The sequence below is a fragment of the Mirounga leonina genome, unplaced genomic scaffold, assembly GCF_011800145.1.
Source record: "Mirounga leonina isolate KUSES-001 unplaced genomic scaffold, KU_Mleo_1.0 Mir_376, whole genome shotgun sequence".
In the NCBI taxonomy this organism is placed as follows: domain Eukaryota; kingdom Metazoa; phylum Chordata; class Mammalia; order Carnivora; family Phocidae; genus Mirounga; species Mirounga leonina.
The window spans coordinates 10,743,385-10,756,835 of record NW_023270718.1 but is presented as its reverse complement, the minus strand read 5'-3'; the positions used below and the strand labels follow the sequence as shown (position 1 = coordinate 10,756,835).

At 45.5% G+C, this 13,451-nt stretch overlaps 1 protein-coding gene across 1 annotated transcript; it reads right to left on the bottom strand.

The window, feature by feature from the left end:
* Positions 1 to 2,665: 2,665 nt before the first annotated feature.
* LOC117997902 (zinc finger protein 570-like) lies at positions 2,666 to 13,191 on the bottom strand. Its single transcript, XM_034986451.1, has 5 exons — positions 12,025 to 13,191; positions 11,807 to 11,933; positions 10,606 to 10,716; positions 8,238 to 8,279; positions 2,666 to 3,329 (listed from the first exon to the last, which is right to left on the bottom strand). The coding sequence occupies exons 1-5, from the start codon at positions 12,109 to 12,111 to the stop codon at positions 3,244 to 3,246; spliced, it is 453 nt and encodes a 150-aa protein (XP_034842342.1). The 5' UTR covers positions 12,112 to 13,191; the 3' UTR covers positions 2,666 to 3,243.
* Positions 13,192 to 13,451: the final 260 nt, after the last annotated feature.

The following is a 13,451-nucleotide window of genomic DNA, read 5'->3' as shown; positions in this document are numbered from 1 at the left end:
AAGTGTACAATTTATGTACGATGAAAGTCATCAAAAAATTTAAAAATAAAAAAGGTGAACTGAGTCTACAAATGTTCTGTGAATCTCAGTGAATTCTAGATTAACATGCTGTTAAGAACTGCAGTCATTCATGGACAAATAAAGTCCTATCTCATTTCCTTGTGCAGGCACAATTAGGGATTAAGCTGGGTGCATCTCTCTTTCAGGGACAGTAATAGGAAAATGCCCACCCCACAGTTTTTCTGGCTGGGACTTAAGCAGTTAGACAGACTAAGTTATCACTAATCAAAGGCTGAGAGGGGCGAAAGCTTTAGAAATCCCAACAAATTCCGCAGATCCAAAGCGAGTGCTGAGTTCAGAGTCTATCAAAGCACTTTTACATCTGGTTACATGTCGGGGTCACATGGAACCCATCTACAATTCCTGGTCATTCCTGCTCTCCAACTTTTGCAACCTTTGTATCACTTTTTATTTAGCATGACTTCTATTTCTCTAAATAGGAGATGAAGTTTAATCTACTTTGCATCGGCCACAGATATTTACTAGAAATCTAATGTCACAGGCACAACAAAAAGAATCCTGAACCCACAAACAAAAGAGAAGAAGGTGGAGGTTTTCAGTCCCACGCTTATCACTCACTATTTTTAGAGACATGCTATTAGAGACATCCAGACACAACGTAGCCCATAAAACAATCAAACAACACACACACTCAGTGAACTAAAATTTTTAAACTTCCTATGTCCCTGATGCTTCAACATCCCCACAAACAGGCTGTGAACACCAGGTGACCAATGCACCAGTGTGATAAGGCTGGCCCCTGCCACAAGTGTTCCTTCTTGCTTTCTCCTGTCTCTAACTCCTGTTGGTCTTTGTTCTGTTTCTCTGTTTCTGCTCCCCTCCTGCTTGGTTGAACCGGCTTCCTGGGCTCTCCTCCATCTGGCCCCTGAGTCTGCATCTGGCCTCTCTCTTCTAGGATCTGTGAGTATAATAAATTCTTTAATATGCCTCTCCAAGTGTAATTTCTGCTGCCATGTTGGAGTGATCCTTAAAGATTAGTAATAATTAATAATTCCCTTAAAGGGGAATTATTCCTCCATTTGGCCAGGGGGAGGGGATGATTCTGAACTCTGGGGAAAGTCCCCAAGAGATGCCTTTTTTTTTAAGATTTTATTTATTTATTTGAGAAAGAGAATGAGAGAGAGCATGAGAGGGGGGAGGGTCAGACGGAGATGCAGACTCCCTGTTGAGCAGGGAGCCCGATGCAGGACTCGATCCCGGGACTCCAGGATCATGACCTGAGCCAAAGGCAGTCGCTTAACCAACTGAGCCACCCAGGCACCCCCAAGAGATGCCTTTGACTGAGCACTTACTGCCTGGCTCGTTTACTGCGCCAACTGTCTGAGCCCTCCGGGAAGACTTCCTGTCTTGGCATTCAGTGCCCTGCTCGGCGCTCCTCGGTGTTGCCCCTTCCTTCCAAGTGTAGCCAAGTCTGCCTCTCAAAGTGCGGACCCTGCCCCCATCCCAACAATACACCCGAGATACCGCTCTCCAGCTGCGATCCCGACAAGAAGGGGTAATTATCCCCTGGCTCCCGGATTCCCAGCCACCCGGCATGTAAAGCAATACTTCTCAGTGCGCCTCTGGTGACAGGGATTTCAGGAGGTCTCCAGCCACCAAGCTGCGCACCTCCCCCAAGGCACACCGCTGCGCGCTGCCTGGAAGCCGAGGTGCTCGGTGCTTCGGAGTAGCCCTTGGGGAAGATCACTCGCGCCCCTCTGGGGGCAGGCTGCACGTTCCCCGCACAGTCCTCCCTGACCCCTCCTAAGGGTCCTGGCTGTCCCCACCCCACCCGTCATCCCTCCTGGGGTCGCTCGTGGTCCCAGCCCCTCTGGGGCTGATCGGGACGCCCTGGAGAGGGAGAGCACCACTTGGAGAGATGGTCAGGTGGACAGCCCACGGGGGTGGGGGTGGGGTGTAACAATTAGCTGCCTACAGATAAGAGCCATTCTAAAAGGTTTTGCTAAGAGAAGAGGGAAAAGAAAAGGAAAAGAAAAGAAAGAAAAAGAAAAAAGGCAAAAACCGGCTGATTATCCTGTAGTTGGGGCCTTACCAGGGAAGGCTACTGCCTGGATAGACCAGGACCCTTTCTCCTCCCACTTTCAGCTTATCAACCAAAGACAGGAGCAAAGCCTCAGGGGGGAAAAAAAAGCATGCCGCTCTAGGGGGCATGGGCCTAAGATGGAGGGGGGGGAAAAAGAACTTTACACCCCAGGTACTAAGCAAATGCAGGTGTGGCGAGCATAATGCTAGCTCTTAATTACTTACTGATTTGAAAACAGACCCCTAGATGCAGGGGGAGAAAAATTAAAAGGCGATTAAATAAATTGTGCATCTTATGTGTATATAACTAAATTAAAACAAGTTTCCATAATCTGATCTAATAGGATAAAAATTTTACATACTAAAGAATTTCTGTAACAAAAACAGATTGAACTGGCACAGATTGGCTTTCCTGCCTGTACAATCTAGTCTCTAAAATAGAATTAATATTTGCTTACATGTAAGAGGATGAAGACTTTGAGTTCAGTGTATTTACTTAGGAAGACTCCAGATGCAGCAATAACAGAGAAGACAGAGGTTAAATCTCATGCACCCCTGGACAGGAAGATGAGGACTAAACATTTGAGGAACACTTGGAAAATATGCCTCCTACCTATATTTATCAGGGCTCATATTGCAACCTCAGGAGAAACAAGATCATTAAACTTCCACACACTATTTATTAGGTTTTCTTTTTTCCTTTTCTTTTTCAATTCCAGCATAATTAACATACGTGCTATATTAGTGTCAGGTATATTAGGTTTTCTAGTAAATATTCTATTTCTGTGCTTTGCCTAAAGAGAAGGTCTATTTACCAAATTACATTTCCCTGGGGGGACAGTGGCCGTCATGGTCACAGAGCACAAATGAAAAGGGGGCATTTTATCCTCAGGAGAATGGTTTGGCCCACCATGAGGTCAGCCCCCTTGCTGGGAAGTGATTATCATCCCATCTGTAACTGTACTGACCATATGCCTGTATAGGGACTTAAGATGATCCCAGAAGGAGGTTTGAGAAGGGTTTACATTCCTGTATGCTGTAGTAAGTACGACTTACTTTATCCAGAGAGACTTGGGACGGGGGCAGCTGTGTTTGCGGCCAACCTGAGGGTGTGTCTCCCAACTAGGATCACGTTTTATTTCAGAGAACCATGTGCAGTAACCACCTTGAAGAGCAGAACAATGAGGGGGAAATGAGAAGGAACTGCCAGAGTGTTAGAGATGAACCTGTAGAAAGTGGAGAAAACTTTAGGCACTGTTTCAATCAACAAATCCATGAAGCACATAACCTGTCACCCATTATTCTCAGTGTATGAGAAAGATCATGGAAGAAAGCCAGAAAACCAGCACCAAACCAGTTAGGGGAGGGGCGCCTGGGTGGCTCAGTTGGTTAAGCGTCTGCCTTTGGCTCAAGTCATGATCCCGGGGTCCTGGGATCGAGCCCCGCGTCGGGCTCTCCGCTCGGCAGGAGGCCTGCTTCTCCCTCTCCCACTCCCCCTGCTTGTGTTCCCTCTCTCACTGTGTCTCTCTCTATCAAATAAATAAATAAAAATATATAAAAAAAAAAAAAGAAAAGAAAAGAGATGCGGCGGGAGGTTCACATGGGTAGTTGGGGAGGTGAGATTAAAGCAGAGGGAAGAGGCAGCAGTTGTGTTCCAGCAAAACTGGCAGCCAGTGCATATGGAACCAGGAGAGCAAAAGGAGCTTGTCAGAGAAGAGCTTAGAGAGGCAACACGGCACCAAGTCCAGTGAGGCTCCCCAGGACTCTGCAAGGATTTTGCCTTTTCTCAGAAAAGCTAGGGGACATTGCAAGGTTTTAACCAAATGACTGACATTCTCTGACTCCTACACTGACAAAGTAATGTTAACTGGTGAGTTGAAGAGTTGACCATTTTTTTCTGTCTTCACTTCTTGTGTACTTCAATTAGTTGTACGGGAGGACTTAAGGGAGAGGAAGCTTTCATGTCTTTTCCTTTATTTTTTTTAAAGATTTTGGGGGCGCCTGGGTGGCTCAGTTGGTTAAGCGACTGCCTTCGGCTCAGGTCATGATCCTGGAGTCCTGGGATCGAGTCCCGCATCGGGCTCCCTGCTCGGCGGGGAGTCTGCTTCTCCCTCTGATCCTCCCCCCTCTCATGCTCTCTCTCTCTGTCTCATTCTCTCTCTCAAATAAATAAATAAAATCTTAAAAAAAAAAAAGATTTTATTTAGTTATTTGACAGAGAGAGACAGAGCACAAGCTGGGGGAGCAGCAGGCAGAGGGAGAGAGAAAAGCAGGCTCCATGGGAGCCCGATGCAGGGCTCGATCCCAGGGTCCTGGGATCGTGACCTGAGTCGAAGGCAGACGCTTAACTGAGCCACCCAGGCGCCCCATGTCTGTTCCTTTCAGAGCTAAAAGCGGGTATCTACAGTCTGTCCCTGTCTCATGGCAGGCTGCCCCCTACTACCCACGGGCTTCGGCCTGTACGTCCTGCAGGACTGCTGTCAGCATGGTCAGCTAAAGTTTACGGTCACTAAATGCAATGGTCACTTCCAGGTCTTTTAAAAGTAGCCTCTCTAGTATCTTTGGATGCTTTTAGGCTTTCTTTTCTTGAAATCCAATCTATACTCTCCCAGTCTTCCTTTTCCTCCTTATCTATCTACAACTCATTTTCTGGTTCTTTTGTAAGATGTTATTTCTCTGCCCACATCATGAATAAGGATGCTTCTCTGAGGTCTGAAGAATCGTTAATATTAATAATAAATTTGGGGGCACCTGGGTGGCTCAGTCGGTTAAGTGTCTGCCTTCAGCTCAGGTCATGATCCCAGGGCCCTGGGATCAAGCCCCGCATAGGGCTCCCTGCTCAGCAGACAGCCTGCTTCTCCTTCTGCCTGCCACTCTGCCTATCTGTGCTCTCTATCTCTCTGTCAAATAAATAAATAAAATCTTTAAATAATAATAACAATAATAATAAATATGGATAGAAACCTTATCATGGAAGCACACTGTCCACTTAGACTATCTCCTTGGGCTGCAGTATCTCCTGACCCAGATCTCACTATTTATTGCCCCCCTCTGGGGAGATTTTCAGTCTCAAACATTCAGTAATGTTTCCCCCTGCTTTTGATTAATCACTATTGTTTCTGCTAATCGATAGAAGAGACAGAAAGCTTTCCAGAGTTATTCTCAACTCCCCAAGCAGGCACTGTCATTACTGCACCAGGTGAATGGATAATTTGAGGTGAGATCAGAGAATTTTAAATTATGTCTTAGGGTTCTGCTGATTCCCCACCACCCATCCTCTGATTGTGGTGACTGTCACCACAGGCCCAGCCTCCTGAAAAAAGACATTTTGGATAACTCTCTCCTCATTATTCAAGTTTTTATGAATATGTAAGGATGTTGTAAAATAGGTATTTAAAATATATGTATATTTATTAATGCTGAGATATCTGAAAACTATTAATTTTGTATGTTTTTCTTATATTTAGGTATCATTAATTCTACTGCATTTTAAATTAATCCTCTACATATAAAAAGAAGGTAATTATATCCTCTACAAATGAGATCCTTTAATGTTTTTCCTTTACAGTGTTTTTATTTTATTTATTTATTTTTAAAGATTTTATTTATTTATTTGAGAGAGAATGAGAGACAGAGAGCACGAGAGGGAGGAGGGTCAGAGGGAGAAGCAGACCCCCTGCCGAGCAGGGAGCCCGATGCGGGACTCATCCTGGGACTCCAGGATCATGACCTGAGCCGAAGGCAGTCGCTTAACCGACTGAGCCACCCAGGCGCCCTCTCACATACCTTCTACAGCGATATAGATCTATAATGATTTACAGCAGGGGTGTAGTAAGACACATTCCTCCACGTATACAGGATTAGTCAAGCACGTAAGAATCTTTAAAACAGAATAAAGGAACAAAGAGGGGAGTGCCCAGTGTTGGCTTCCTATCTACTAAGCATCTTCTGCAGCCTACTTTAGAACTGACCACACACGTCCCAAGGGCATTTCACTCTGATCCTTTCGGGTTATTTTTAACCCTGCAATCTCGAGTTTTCTCAGAGATCTCAGAGTCTGAGCGAACATGCGCCAGTGGTCGCTATGGCGTTCTGTTTCCTACAGCACCTATAGGTTAACAGACCCACAAAACACATTTTGTACCCTTTTTTTTTTAAGAAAAGATTTTATTTATTTATTTGAGAGAAAGAGAGCACAAGCACAGGGAGTGGCAGAGGGAGAAAGAGAAGCAGGCTCCCCACCGAGCATGAGCCCGATGTGGTGCTCGATCCCAGGACTATGGTATCATGACCCGAGCTGAAGGTAGACACGCAACCGACTGAGCCACCCAGGCGCCCCATATTTTGTATCCTGATTGTAACTAGTCCACCTTTTTAAAAAGATTTTATTTATTTATTTGACAGAGAGACATAGCGAGAGGGAACACAAGCAGAGGGAGTGGGAGAGGGAGAAGCAGGCTTCCCGCTGAGCAGGGAGCCCGATGTGGGGCTTGATCCCAGGACCCTGAGCGTCGAAGGCAGACGCTTAATGACTGAGCCACCCAGATGCCCCTGTAACTAGTCTACCTTAAAGAACAAACCCATTTTTGAGAAAACTGATAAAATTCATCATTGAATTTTTCATATTTATCATAATTTAAAATATTTTTATTCTGGGAGAAAGTTATTAGCATTATGAAAAAGCTCTTACATTTTAGAAAAGCATTCTTTAGTATGCACTGAAAAACATGATGTCTATGTTTCATGGGTAAAATAGCCCACTGATATGTACAAAGGAAGATGAAACCAGAAAGACCATAAAAAACGATGGAAGACTGAGGCTCTATGAGAGTCTTTTCCACTTCTGTTTATATTTGAAAGTAGCCATTACTTATTCAAATGGTAGAATATGTCCTCGTATCAGTAATTCTATATGGTGGGAAGAACGAATTTAAAAAGGGCACATGGAAACTTTAGTTTTTTGTTTGTTTGTTTGTTCTAAAGATTTTATTTATTTGACAGAGAGAGACAGTGAGAGAGGGAACACAAGCAGGGGGAGTGGGAGAGGGAGAAGCAGGGGGAGTGGGAGAGGGAGAAGCAGGCCTCCCGCTGAGCAGGGAGCCCGACACAGGGCTCGATCCCAGGACCCTAGGATCATGACCTGAGCCGAAGGCAGACGCTTAACGACTGAGCCACCCAGGCGCCCCGAAACTTTAGTTTTTATGACTCAAAACATCAAAATATACATTTCAAATATGTGCATTTGTCAATTATATATCAAGCTTTAAATTACAAATACTCCAATAGCATCACTCCCTTATCATTCTGCTGTTTCATCATATATGTTCTTGAGGTTATCTGTGGCTACTGTATCAACAGCGTGAAGAGAACGGTGTGCTACTGCCAACTCGTCCCAACCTCGTTTTCGGTTTGAAACTGGCCATCGTGGGAGAACTTATACCAAGGAAGTTGGCAAATGCTGCAGACTAGGGCTTAATTTATTGTATTGCTGAATATATCAAACGTCTACCCCTAGAAAAGTGATGGAAAATACGCTACTAAATGGTATAGGTAGCCACTACATTGCACATGCCCCCAAGAAAAATTAAAGAAAAAAAAAGACAGAATATTCTTCCAGTATTCAAAAACAATTATTCCACACAACAAAGAAGTTGCTCACATTACTGAAGAACAAATAAAATTCCAACATAAGTCTTTGTTGTTTCATCATCTTACGTGTTATTAAAGGGAAAATAACCAAATTTCATAAAATAGAAACTAGCCCGAAGTGAAGAATAGGCATTTTATTAAAACAGATAAATAGAGGGGCGCCTGGGTGGCTCAGTTGGTTAAGCGTCTGCCTTTGGCTCACGTCATGATCCCAGGGTCCTGGCATCGAGTCCCGCATTGGGCTCCCTGATCGGCGCGAAGCCTATTTCTCCCTCTCGCTCTCCCTCTGCCTGCTGCTCCCCTTGCTTGTGCTGTGCTCTCTTTCTCTCTCTGTCAAATAAATAAATAACATATTTTTAAAAAGATAAATAGATGGCAAATACATGAAATAATGCTCAACATCATAAATCCATACGGAAATGCAACTAAAATGAATGAGATACCAATGCTTATTTTAAAACAGTAAAATTAAAAAGTCATCTTACCAGGCATTGACAAGGGTGTGAAGGAATTGGAAGTCTCACACACCGCTGGTGGGAGTACGAAAGGACACAACCATTTTAGATTACAGTTTGGCAGTATTTTTAAAAAAGTTATATATTCACCTACCCTATGACTCAGACAGTGCACTCAGTCATTAATGTAAGAAAAATTAAACATATATCCATATAAAGAATTATAAACAAATTTTTACATCAGATTTCCAATAGCTGAACAGTGGAAATAACCAAAATACCCATAAACTGATGAATGGATGATATTGTTGACGACACATGAAATAAAAAGCGTAAGAATTAAATAGTCCTATAAGCACCATTTATGAATCTCAAAGCAGTGTCAAGAAAACAGAAAAAAAGAGTAAACACTTTATCATCAATCATAAAATTCTAGAAAATGCAATCAGTTGTAAAGGAATGTAAATCAAAGGTGGCCTGGAGGGTCAAGGAGAGATTATAAAAGGGAATAAGGAAAAGACGCAGGTGACGGGCATGCTCATCATCACTGATAACAAGGATGGTTTCCTAAGTGTTTACACATGTCAAAACTTACCATGTTGTATGTGAACTCTCCAGTGCTGAATGAGGTCAGATTTCTGGCTAAAAGATCTGCCACATTCTATGCACTCATAAGGCTTTGCTCCAGTGTGAACTCACCAGTGTCAAATGAGATGGGTTTTGTGGCTAAAGAATCTCCCACATTCACTACACTCGTAAGCCCTTTCCCCAGCGTGAATTTGCTGGTGCTGAAGAGGTCTGTATTTGTAGCTGATGGCTTTTCCACATTTGCTAAATCCATCAAGACCTTCTCCAGTGTGGAATCACTGGTGGTGAAGGATGTGAGTGCTCCTGAAAACTGTCCTGCATTCAATCCACTTGTGACTTATTCCACTGTTAAAGGGCTCCCCACACTCAATGCTGCACTGTAGCTTCTCACCGCTGGGAGTGTCCAGGTGCTGGAGAAGGCCTGAGGTAGCTGGAAAGTCCTTTCCACACTCCCCACAGGTGAAGGGCTTCCCTGATACATGGAATCTGCAGCTCATCACAAACAAGGCACTGTTCACATCTATTCTGAAGATTTTCTCTCCACTGTCATGCTTTTGGTACTGGTGAAGGTTTGCACCAAACCAGAAGCCTCTGGATGCCCCACCCAAGTATGACTTCTGCCCAGAATATGCTGCTTGGCTCAGAAGGGTGCAAATCGTCTTTCAATACTGGGACACAGGGAGCCCTGGGTGGCTCAGTCAGTTAAGCGTCTGCCTTTGGCTCAGGTCCTGAAGCCCCACACTGGGCTCCTTGCTCAGCGGGAAGCCTGCTTCTCCCTCTCCAACTCCCCCTGCTCATGTTCCCTCTCTCGCTGTGTTTCTGTCAAAAAATAAATAAAATCTTAAAAAAAAAAAATACTGGGACACAATTCTCACAGAAATGAGTCTTTTGGATTGATGAGTCTGCCTTAGAAGTCCTGACCTGTGATACTCCTTCTAACAGAAACACTCTGCTCAGAAGGTACTTCCTCATCCTCTGCTCCAAACCAACAATGTGAAAAGTAGAGAAATACTGATACAGTATATTTTAACTTTGCAGAGAGTGAAGTCCCATCAAGAATGTGTGTTATAGGGGTGCCTGGGTGGCTCAGCTAGTTAAGCATCTGCCTTCGGCTCAGGTCATAATCCCGGAGTCCTGGGATCGAGTCCCACACTGGGCTCTCAGCTCAGCGGGGAGCCTGCTTCTCTCTTTGACCCTCTCCCCTCTCATGCTGTTTCTCACTCTCTCTCTCAAATAAATAAAATGTTTAATCCATGGGAGTAATTTCAGAATGAGGCAGCAATGTGAAGGGAGGGCTGCTTTACAGTACTGGGCCTCTAAAGATGAGAATGAGGGAGACCTTTTGAGACAAAGGGCACAAGTATGGGGTGCAACACAGGAAGGGGAGGCAGAATCACGAATTCACTCCTCTCCAACAGCCTTCAGCAGGAACTTGTTGTCTAGGGACAAGTCCGCGCTACACAGAATGATGGTTGTGTCCAGGCCGAGGGAAATACAAGTGGGACTGAGTATCTGGGTTTAAGGCTATGTGCATACCTCACAACACATTACGTGTGGGAGAACTGCAGACCGTGCAGTGGAGAGGAACAAATGATACATGGAGGTCAGAAACCTGGGGATGGCCAGGGAATGGAAGTCACAGATGAAATGTCACTCAGAATCAGAAAAGTGTCAAGTACGCAGAAAACAGTGTAAATGATGTGTCCAGTGGCAATGTACCAAAACACTGGTGAACACAGGGCAGGTTCCTGGTATGCTCAGAACACAGCCCTGATGTCATGCCCCCCACCCCTCACCAGCTGCCACTCACCAGGGCCAGGCTTCCTCTGAGACCATCCTGTCATGTTCACCCTGTGAAGCAAGCAGGGCGCTCCCCAGACTCCCAGTTGTGTAACTACATGGGACCCGAATGAAGCAAGTCCTTAGGGAAAGACAGGACAGGTGAGTGGTCAGCACTGGCCCAGAGCAACTCAGGAAACATTAGACCACAGGAAAGAACATTACAATAAAATCTCAAAAGAGGGTCTTTCAAGAAAGGTCTATGGACCACAAAGGGGGCGCCTGGGTGGCGTAGTCAGTTAAGCATCTGACTCTTGGTTTCTGCTCAGGTCAAGATCTCAGGGTCATGAGATCAAGCTCTGTGTTGGGTTCCATGCTCAGCGGGGAGTCTGCTTGAGATTCTCTCTCCCTCTCCTTCTGCCCCTCCCGCTCATGCCCTCATGCGCGTGCGCTCTCTCTAAAATAAATCTAAAAAAAAAAAAAGAAAAAGAAAGGTCTATGGACCACGTAAATAGTGACCATGACAATGCTTACAATTCCTGATATAAGCAATCACAAGGAATCTTTAAAAGTTCTCATGACAAGAAAAAAATATTTGGAACTCTGTATGGTGATGAATGCTAATCAGATGTAATGTGGTAAGCATTCTGCAATATATACAAATATCAAATCATTATGCTGTACACCTGAAACTAACATAATGTTATGTCAATTACATCTCAATTTAAAAAAAAAAAAAAAGAAGGGGCAGGGGCACCTGGGTGGCTCAGTCGGTTAAGTGTCTCCTTTGGCTCAAGTCATGATCTCAGGGTCCTGGGATCGAGCCCCGCATCAGGACCTGCTCAGCGGGGAGCCCCCTTCTCCCTCTCCCCCGACTTGTACACTTTCTTTCTGTCAAATAAATAAATAAATAAAATAAAAAGAAGGGGCAAAACCTGGGCCACAAGGTGCCATCGATCTGGACACAGTAATCCCATCAGGGAGAGAGTGAATGAAGTGAGGTCCATTAGGGTGGTTGCCAGACTCCAGACTCCTAGACCTTTCCCTGCACACCATGGGGTCGCAGGTGTTAGGGCTGCTTGAGGAGTGCATTGCATGGGACAGGGCACACAGCTTAGCAGTGGCACCCTTAACACATATGCCAAGGAAGTGGGAAGTTAAAAGCCCAAGGTTTGGTTCTGGGAGAGGGAGAAAGACAGTTCAGGGTACTGAGAGGAAAATGAAGGCCTTACCCATGGATGTTGTAAGTGCAAAGTTCTCTAGCATAACATTGTGGTACAGGAGCCTCTGTGCCTCATCAAGGAGCCCCCACTCCTCCTGGGAGAAGTACACGGCCACATCCTCAAAGGTCACACAACTCTGCCAATAATGGGACAGTTCATTCCACAATCAGCTTCGCTCCTAGGACCCCAAGTTCATCTACCCACTCATTCTTCCCCTGCTCACCCACCTCCTCATTTCCCCATCTCAGAGAAGAGATGCCCTGATGCCACTGATCCCACTCTCTCCTCCTGGTCCCTTTGATCACTATATCCATCCACAGCAGCCACAGGTAGGTGGGCAGTTAGACGATACCTAAGCTCCGGGCCTGGCCTGCAGGGAAATACTCTTTCTCGTTAAGCAATTCTGCTAGGATCCCCCAGATCATACCCCTCAGACATAACTAAGGGTGTGGGCTCCCATTTCAATGCCAGGGCCCTCAGGCCTTCAGTTCCCACTCCCTCCCCCAGTTCTCCTTGCTCCATGTTATTCAGCACATGGCATATAGAGTGCTGGCAATTCAAACAGGATCCAGAACTACCCCATCTCCAGTGGCAGAGACAGCCCAGAATCCTGCTCTACAGCTCTCCCTGCCTGACTAGTCCTTGCTTCAACCTCAGCCACTCACAACCACCCATGACCCTCCTCCACTTGTGCTGTACTTGATGGGCTCTCGCCTGTCAAGCCTTCCTCTCTTCCTAACCCTCATTCAAAACCAGTGCCAGAGACCTTCCACCCCAGGTCCAGCAATTCTCCTACATGACCACTTGGCCCCTGAGCTTGGCCCCTGAGCTAATCCACGTGCCTGGCTGAAACTCCCTTGACACACCAAGGTCATGACAAAATCCTGGTGACCCCAGAGCACTGAATAAGCAGCAGTCCTGGCCTCACTGCCTCCACCACCCCTATGCCTCTGCATCTCATCCCTCAGAAGCCTTGGCCATCTGTACATGGTGGCCATCTCATACACTTCTACACTGTTCCCACCACCACTTCTGTCTTTCACTTGTGTTTATGATGTCTGCCACTCCACAAATAGGTGACCAAGCATGAGACCCAGCCCTCTGATCCCACCCTCCCCTTCCTGGACTACTATTAACATCATCATGGCTGGGATTACCCCGCCTAAATGTGATCCACAGCAATTATGGACTGAGTGTATGCACCCTCCCAAAATCATTCGTTGGAGCCCTAACCCCCAGTGTGATGGTATTTGGAGGTTGGGGCTTTGGGAGGTTTAGATTCGGAGGGTGGGACCCTTCTAAGGAGAGAAAGATCTCCTGCTCTCTTCACTTGTTTGCACCAACAAAAGGCTATGTGAGGATACAGTGAGGAGGCAGCCATCAGCAAGACAGGAAGAGAGACCCTCACCAGGAAATGAAGCTGCCAGCACTTTCATCTTGGACTTCCTCGCTTCCAGAACTCTGAGAAATAAAGGTATTTTGTTTTAGCTGCCCAAGCTAAGAAACACAGCTCCATCCTGGTCCACGTTTTGCAGACCTGTGCATCCAGCTACCCATTTCTACTTCTACTCATTAGTTCTCTGAAACATCTCATATACTTAACATGGCCAAAACAAAACTAGTATCTTGAAGGAAAATTAATCCTATCACCGAC

Bases quoted from the DNA above. Each gene is read 5' to 3' on its own strand.
- LOC117997902 (XM_034986451.1), bottom strand. From the start codon at position 12,111: ATGGATATAGTGATCAAAGGGACCAGGAGGAGAGAGTGGGATCAGTGG. The intron at 10,717-11,806 runs GTAAGGCCTTCA...TCTTTCCCTAAG, and splicing joins TGCACTTACAACATCCATGG to GACTTGCTTCATTCGGGTCC. The intron at 8,280-10,605 runs GTGAGTGGCAGC...TCCCACCAGCGG, and splicing joins TCAGAGGAAGCCTGGCCCTG to TGTGTGAGACTTCCAATTCC.